This window comes from Phyllobates terribilis, unplaced genomic scaffold (assembly GCF_046119375.1).
Source record: "Phyllobates terribilis strain yellow unplaced genomic scaffold, ASM4611937v1 Scaffold_2__4_contigs__length_985480577, whole genome shotgun sequence".
In the NCBI taxonomy this organism is placed as follows: Eukaryota; Metazoa; Chordata; class Amphibia; order Anura; family Dendrobatidae; genus Phyllobates; species Phyllobates terribilis.
Genome location: NW_027362762.1, coordinates 95,189,051 through 95,197,832, shown reverse-complemented (window position 1 = coordinate 95,197,832; position 8,782 = coordinate 95,189,051). Strand labels below are relative to the sequence as shown.

General features: G+C 40.7%; 1 protein-coding gene across 1 annotated transcript in view; it reads right to left on the bottom strand.

Moving 5' to 3' along the window:
- Window positions 1-1,562: 1,562 nt before the first annotated feature.
- The window catches only part of CRYL1 (crystallin lambda 1), a 192,461-nt gene continuing 185,241 nt past the window's right edge, over window positions 1,563-8,782 (bottom strand). The window contains exon 8 of the mRNA XM_073662382.1: window positions 1,563-3,552. Within this exon, the coding sequence (XP_073518483.1) occupies window positions 3,439-3,552 (114 nt within the window). The 3' untranslated portion in view covers window positions 1,563-3,438. The remainder of the gene's footprint in view (window positions 3,553-8,782) is intronic.

The following is an 8,782-nucleotide window of genomic DNA, read 5'->3' as shown; positions in this document are numbered from 1 at the left end:
GTGGCCTCTACGTGCCTGTATGACCTCCCTACAACGCCTGAGCATGCTCCTGATGAGGTTGCGGATGGTCTCCTGTGGGATCTCCTCCCAGACCTGGACTAAAGCATCCGCCAACTCCTGGACAGTCTGTGGTGCAACGTGACGTTGGTGGATGAAGCGAGACATGATGTCCCAGATGTGCTCAATCGGATTCAGGTCTGGGAAACGGGCGAGCCAGTCCATAGCTTCAATGCCTTCATCTTGCAGGAACTACTGACACACTCCAGCCACATGAGGTCTGGCATTTTCCTGCATTAGGAGGAACCCAGGGCCAACCGCATAAGCATATGGTCTCACAAGGGGTCTGAGGATCTCACCTTGGTAGCTAATGGCAGTCAGGCTACCTCTGGCGAGCACATGGAGGGCTGTGCGGCCCTCCAAAGAAATGCCACCCCACACCATTACTGACCCACTGCTAACCCGGTCATGCTGAAGGATGTTGCAGGCAGCAGATCGCTCTCCATGGCATCTCCAGACTCTGTCACGTCTGTCACATGTGCTCAGTGTGAACCTGCTTTCATCTGTGAAGAGCACAGGGCGCCAGTGCCGACTTTGCCAATCCTGGTGTTCTGTGGCAAATGCCAAGCGTCTTGCACGGTGCTGGGCTGTGAGCACAACCCCCATCTGTGGACGTCAGGCCCTCATACCACCCTTATGGAGTCAGTCTCTAACCGCTTGTGTAGACACATGCACATTTGTGGCCTGCTGGAGGTCATTTTGCAGGGTTCTGGCAGTGTTCCTCCTTGCACAAAGGCGGAGGTAGCGGTCCTGCTGCTGGGTTGTTGCCCTCCTACGGCCCCCTCCACGTCTCCTGGTGTACTGGCCTGTCTCCTGGTAGCGCCTCCAGCCTCTGGATGCTACGCTGACAGGCACAGCAAACCTTCTTGCCACAGCTCGCATTGATGTGCCATCCAGGATGAGCTGCACTACCTAAGCAACTTCTGTGGGTTGTAGAGTCCGTCTCATGCTACCACGAGTGTGAAAGCACAACCAACATTCAAAAGTGACCAAAACATCAGCCAGAAAGCATTGGTACTGAGATGTGGTCTGTGGTCCCCACCAGCAGAACCACTCCTTTATTGAGGGTGTCCTGATAATTGCCAATAATTTCCATCTATTGTCTATTCCATTTGCACAACAGCATGTGAAATTGATTGTCAATCAGTGTTGCTTCCTAAGTGGACAGTATAAACTTTAATCTTATCCCTGAAGAGAAAAGTCAGCCTCTTTTCTTGCTTTAAATCTGAAAAAAACAAAACACAAGTGTACCAGTCCATCTTTCGAACGAGAGAAGATAACTCAACTTTATGGATCTGAAAGGTTGCATCTTGCTAAACTGTAGGCTCAGATTTTTTAATTCATTTTGTTTTTTATACTTGTTATACTTGTTGGCCAAAAATGACGAAGATCCAGTTGATCACATCATGTGCAACAAATAGTGAAAACTTGTCACTGTCACACAGGCGCACATACAACAGAACATATAATTGTGAGCTGCAGAGAAACATTAGGTCAAACAAGGGCAAAATCATATTCGTCTTTAATGGAAGAGTTATCAATATACAGTAAATGTATACAGTTAATGCGATATTTCAAAGGGAATGTAATTGATTATGAGGCTGTAATTTTGTCTGAGTTGCTAACATTCAGAGATATGGTTTACAGCAAAGACATGGACAATAGGAGATAACTGGATCTCACTGACATTTATGGGAGATGTGTTGTCATGTCCTGCAATCTCCCGAAAACTTAGTATGGTGGAGGCGATGGTCTATGGCTGTCACCTATTGTAAATGGTGGAATCTGTGTTATCTGTATATAGATTATGCCCATCATTTTAATCAGATGATAAAGAGATTGCTGTTGAGATGTAATCTCCACAGAAGAGAAAGATTCAACCTAATATGAGGTTCAGAGCCAGAGCGAAAACTGCAAGATTTCATGATTTTTTTTTTCAATATAGTGACATCAAAAAGAAAAAGCACCAAAAATTCGTAAAAATGTGTTTCACATAAAAACTTGATTAAGACAATAGATCATTTTCTGATAACACATTCTAATTTAAGAGATTTGAATTGAATAAACTCTAAAATATTTATAAATCAAAAAATCTGTCATGAGCAGTGCTCACCTCCATTTCCCGAATCTTCTTAAAAGCCATGCAAGGTCTATTATGTATTGTTTAGTAAACCATATTTTTTTTCTTAATCATACTTGATTGCAGAAGAGGGAAGGTATTACATTTTTCTTTACTGGGATTTGGTAATGTCTTTGGAAAAAATCTCTCTCGTGGGAACATGGTTCAAATGGTAAACATGATCTTACTCCACCGGGGGCGACAGTGAGTAGATGTTTGACCCAATTTAAAAAAAATAGGTTCAAAAAGAAAATTGTCAACGAGGCTGTACTCTCGGATCAAGAAGAATTACAGATGGATGAAGATGAAATTCATTCCTTTTATTTGATCATACTGTGTTTTGGGGAGGTGTTTAACTAATCATCTAGTTTGGAGAAAGTGTAATCTGAAGAAAGAGATACACACTCCAAAAAATCCAAAAATAGAGGATGAACCCTCAGATATGGGCAGAACTGGTCAACCATCTAAGTTGTCAGGTCCTCCTGATTTGCTACCGACAGCAGATAGCGGGAGAAATAAGAATCGTGCTGTTGGGTTTCAACTGCCCTTTCTCACTGTCCTTGGGCAAATAATCTGTTATCAGAGGTAAATTCTGTACAATTGGGGCCCTATCTGACCACAGGAAAGGAATACATGCCAACTGTCTCGAATTTGCTTGAACTGTTGAGAGTTTTCAGAAACAGTTTCAACAAATCCGTGTTGTCCAAGGCTTTTTGGAGACAGAGTTTACACAAATCCTGCCCACAAATGGTTTCTAAGTGGGATTGGGGACTGGACTAAAGTATCCCTAAATTGCCAAATCCAATTGGTAGCTATGAAAAGGTTAGGTCAGGAAATCTAGCACCTTGTGATAGCGATAGATGTTATCCACCCAGCTGGGAATGCACTTGCATAGTCATGCTCTAGCTCAAGAAGGTTTCCAAAGAGAAAACCAATTTTTCCAGTAAAGAAAATACAAATTCAGTGAAAAAAATTCTATCAGAAAAAAAAAAAAAGTTTGATATTTGATCCCTGGGTATAAGCTAATATACAGGAATAGCCTCTTCATATAGCACATAATCAGACATGGAGCACATAAAATCATGGTAGCAACATATCAGAAACATAAGATCTTCTCATTCGAGTTATATTCATTGTATACTCTGCAATTTAAAACAGCACAGTGTCTTTTTGGCAGCACATGTATGTATTCCAGCCAATGGGCAGGGATTAACAAGTTGTGCACTGAATGACATTTTGAATCATCTGGACGCAAACATGAATTAATTCTTTTTCAGCTCTTTCTTCAGCTTGGCTAGGTGACTCAGACAGGCATCTCTCCATTCTCTCCGTGCCTTAAGCTGGTCAGGTTTATCAGTCTGTTCCTCCCACAAAGCCTGCAAAAGAATGAAATATGGATTGAATCATCCCTTGTTAAGTTGTTTCATAGGGATACAACCCAGGCTGCTGTCTCCATCCTCCATGGTGGAACCTATTTATGAGTAGTAGCCAAACCTAAACGCCTAAGAGAATGACGCAACAAGTAATCCACATTTCATCTGAACATATATTAGCAACTCAACAGAAGAAGGTGGGCAACACATTTTTACGTAACTCAATGTAGATGCTAATACTTGGTCCACACATAAAAACATATTAGCAGGGCACCGGTGGATTCCATTGAATCCAAGTGTTGCGAAGATCAAAAGTCACCATCAGGTCTTTTCGAGTATTACCATATTGAATCACGGTCTTCAGGGTTCTAGTGGCAAACTGTGTTCATTGGAGTTCTTTATAATTTCCCTTCATTGCATTGTAGTAAAAATTCTTTCAGTGACAACTATTAGCCTGAGCACACCATAAAAAAACACCATAAAAATCACTAATGAACACTGGTCGGTATTTGATGTTGTGCCACTGAGAAACATACAAGATTACTAAAGATAAGGGCTCATTTGCACATTATACGACAATGAACAAAACCTGTTTGGCTTCTTAGGCTATATTCACATGTAGTCTATTTGCAGCATTTTTTTCAGCAGCTAAAACCTGATTTCTTTGCAGTAAAAAAGTTGCAAAAAACTTTCATTTACATTTTTGAAGCATTCTTGCAGTGTTTTTGCACTTTCTCATTACTTTCTATGGGTGAAAATATCCTGGAAAAAAGCTGAAAGAAGTGACATGCTGCAGATTGTAAAAACGCTGCAGTTTCCCAGTTCGTTCAGAAAAAAAAACAATTGTGTGCATGAGATTTCTGAAATCTCATAGCTTTTGCTGGCACTGTAAAAAGCAGTTTTTAATTTGCATACAAAAGCTTAAAAAAAAACGCAACACGTTAACATAGCCTTAAAGAGGTATTCCCATCTCCAAGATCCTACCCCAATATGTAGTAGGTGTAATAATAATAATAATATTAGCAAACACCTCCAATTAGAAATGTAGTATAGTTCTTCTGATTTGCTATGTCGCTTTCCCCTTGCGTAGGGCATTGCAGTAGCTTAGGAATCCATGGTTTCAACCACTAACAACTAAATGTCACTATATCAGTGGCCATAACCATGGATATCTAAGCTGCTACTGCAATGCCCTTCATGGGGAAAGCGAGTTGGCTAATCAGAAAAACTATACTACATTTGTAATTGGAGGTATTTGCTAATATTATTATTATTACACCTACTAGATATTGGGATAGGATCTTGGAGATGAGAATACCCCATTAAGGCCCCGATACACATTAGACTAATGTCAGCTGAACCTGCTGATATTGACGGTTGCTTCGACCGACTAAGGTGTATGGGGCGAAGGTCAATGGATAAACAGGAGAGATGTTGACTGGACATGTCTGACTTCAGACTGGCAATCGCATTGTTCTCCCAACGTGTCAATCGGTGGCTTTCTCATAGAGACCACAAGAGCACTCGGTCGAACGAAAGTTCTTGTGCATGAGAGAGTCGGCTGAGATGGGTGTTAGCCGAACAAGTGACTGAAAGCCATCCAATGTGTATGGCCATCTTGAGGGCTTGTGGTTTTGACAGAGAACCCTCGTACACATGTTATTCTATGGGGTCATTCAAGTCTATGGGTCTGTGAAAAAAATCGGACTGAGTGCATGGTTAACTGCATGGAGAAGGTGGAGTAACTTTTTTTTTTCTTTCCACCTCTGATAAAATTGGCTCATACTCTGATCAACCTCTAATCAACCTCTGATCAGAGTTTGATCAGCATAATTGGACCATTTTTATCGAATGGAGAGGAAACTGTCCTGTGACTCTGGCCTAAAGCTGAGTTCACATGTCCAGTGATCATCCATTGGAAATGGATACAGCTGCAATCAGTTATCTTAGCAAGATAAAAAAAACAAAAGTTGTGCAGATACAACTTCATTGTCCGGCTAAAAAAAAAAGTACTGCAACAGGATCCTTTTTTTTATAACATTAAAGTCTAATGGAAATCAGAATTATTAAATTACGATCCATTTGAAACGGATCCCTTTTTTTTTTTTGCTTACTGGATCCATTTCAAACATGATTACTGGACCTGTGAACTTAGCCTTAGTATAGAGACATTCAGCCTCTGTGCACTTCTGTACAGGCTTCAGTGATCTTCATAATTAGAAGTAGTTTTAGTAAGGGGAGTAGTGCCGTACTAATGGAGTCAAACAGAGCATGTCACATAAAAAAAACAGAAGCATACCAAGATCTAGTACAGTAAAGGGTCACCATTATTACAGCTCTATAGTAAATAGAGCCATAAAATAGCCATGTGCAGGAATCCTAAAACTCCCGCTTCTACTTATATGCTAAGGTAAATTTTTACATGTATTCATTATGACACACAGTATGTATCCAGGCAATGTATTACAGGTATAACAATTCTACAGGGAGCAGAGATCTTCGGCTTCTCATTTACCCATGAACACTGGGGACGGTTTACTAAAGCTGCCTAATTTTGACTCAGTGGTTAGCATTGGTGCTTTGCAGCGCTGGGGTCCTGGGTTCAAATCCTATCAAGGACAACATCTGCAAGGAGTTTATTCTTGGTTTCCTTCCACACTCCAAAGACATTGATAGGAAATTTATAGATTGGAAGCCCCAATAGGGACAGTGATGGTGTCTGTAAAATCGCTGTAGAATATGATGGCGCTCTATAAGTGAGTAAAATAAATAAATACATAAATTGAAGTTAGTGTGAACTTAGATCAGATAGTCTTAAAATCTCCCAATTTATCAAAGTGGTTTATGCACCTGAAGACAGTCTAGTCTAAGCTATCACCACCTATTAGGCTACAAACCTTACAATGAGCGTTTTTGATGTTGCAGATTTTCTGCCCGATTTCTGCACCTATTAAGTAAAACAGATCAATTGCATTTTTTCTAATACGCAGCTTAAAAAAGTCACCAAAAACTCATTGTGGGAACTTAACTTTAGTAACTTAATGGCACATCTCAAATCAAGTCCCTAAAACTGGAAAGATATTTTTCATAATGATACCAACTTTATTCTAACTTACCCTTTTTCCTTCTAGGTCTTCAACATCCACAATTTGATGACACCTCACCAACAGTGATTTAAGCTAATTCCCTTCCCTGACATAATTGAATGTGTATGGTGTGGGCTCACGCTCCGGTTACAAGGGTGACAGGAGAAATTGCACAATACAATTTGTTGTGCAATTTCTCCTGAGTACGCAGATATCCCATATGAGGGTGAAAACTACTTTTTGGGCACACGGCAGGGCTCAGAAAGGAAGGAGTGACTTTTTAGAATTTAGATTTTGATGGAATTTGAATGATACCAAATATGCTTAAGCATTGCAGAGCATTATATCAGTGTCTCTCACACAGGGAGGAGCCGTGTCAACTATTGCTCAGAGCAAGGGCTGAAAGGCCACCTTGCGGCCTGGGATCACCATGTAGACCATCGGTACAACGCGATTGCGATCGCGTTGTGCCGATGGGAGCAGACAGGGAGCTCACTCCCTCTGCGATGCTCCTCGATGTCGCTGTCACTATTGACAGCGGTATCAGAGCGGATAAACGCCCCTGATTGGTGCTAGCACCAATTGTGGGCGTTTGCTCGTAAGCTCTCATATAAAGCTGACACCCGTGCTTGATCGCGGTGGCGCTCAGCATGAGCCCGAGCGATAGAGAAGAAGTATATGTACAGCGGTTTGCGGGAAATCAGCTCCTGCAGCACAGTACATGTACGGCACATGTCGGGAAGGGGTTAAAGCATGACATCAAAAAGAGGCAAAAACCGCAGTGTCAAACATGCGATAAAAAACGCATGTAAAAAAAACACTCAAAAACACAATGAAAAAAAAAGCAAATAACCTAATTAATATAATAGGGGCAAAAAGGCTGCAGAAAACCTCCAAATGCTCATTGTGGGAATTTAGCCTCGTGCAGACAAACGTATAAATTGGACGTATTCTGAGTTTTGATCAGATAGCACACGAATGTTGTTCAGATGAATGATTTTTCTCTATATCCCACTGTCCATGAGAAAAAAAAATGCAGCATTCTCTACTTTCCTGCGTATATCGGATGAGATTCACCCATTCAGGTCTATGGGTGCGAAAAAAAATCGGATCGCACATAGAACATCCATGTTGCATCCAATTTTTAAGGATACATTTCTATTATAAACTTAAGAAATTGTATTTGATCATGCACATTTTTTAATGTAGATGTATGAAAACAGATCACACATGAACATCACACGGACCACACACAGATGTCACACGGACGTAAAAGCGGACACTCGGATGGTACACGGATGAAAATAGGATGTTAATCGGCCATGTTTTCTGGATGAAACTTGGACAATTTTTCACACGCTCGTCTGCAGCGGGCCTTACATGGATTTTTTTCCGCCCATTTTTCAGTATGTTATGTGGTAAAATAAATGAAGGCATTCAAAAATACAATTTGTCCATCAAATACAAGCCCTTGTGTGAGTTAAATACACTCTCTTCTATGCCTTTTGAAATTCAAATTAATAAGATTTGTTTTACGAGGGCTCGGGAAATCAATACAGCACAGCCTTGTATGGTGTACTCAGGACTTCTGCTTGATTACCACATGTAGGCAGGGTCACAGACAAAGGAAATGTTCCCTCCGAACTATGCGCCAATAGGAACTTTAGGGACGTGAATACAAATGTGAAACTTCCCCGTCCATCAGAGTTATTTGATCATCATTACACAGAAGTTACAAAACAAAATAAATACCACATACTCAAAATGGATTCTGTTCTCTCCTCTCACACCTTGCATGGCTATGTCAATGTAATAAAAATGTTATGGGTCTTGGAAGGTGCAAAAAATGAAAATTGGCTGTTTCATTAAGGGGTTAAGTTTATGCAAAAATCTAAAGGCTTTTAATTCCTGATAGATATTACTAATTTTCAAGTCTCTATGTATTTCTTTTCCTCTTAGCATAGCTGCGCTCCATAAACATCACGATTCTGCTGTTCCATGCACACCCAGTGGTCAGGCAGCCGGCAAATTAAGGAGAACAAGCAGTGATTACGTAGATGTCTAGATTGTGGAAATTGTGGTTGTGCCTTGCCTGAAGATTGTTTTCAATTCAAATTGGCTCATTTGTTGAAGAAATAAAGGTAAGG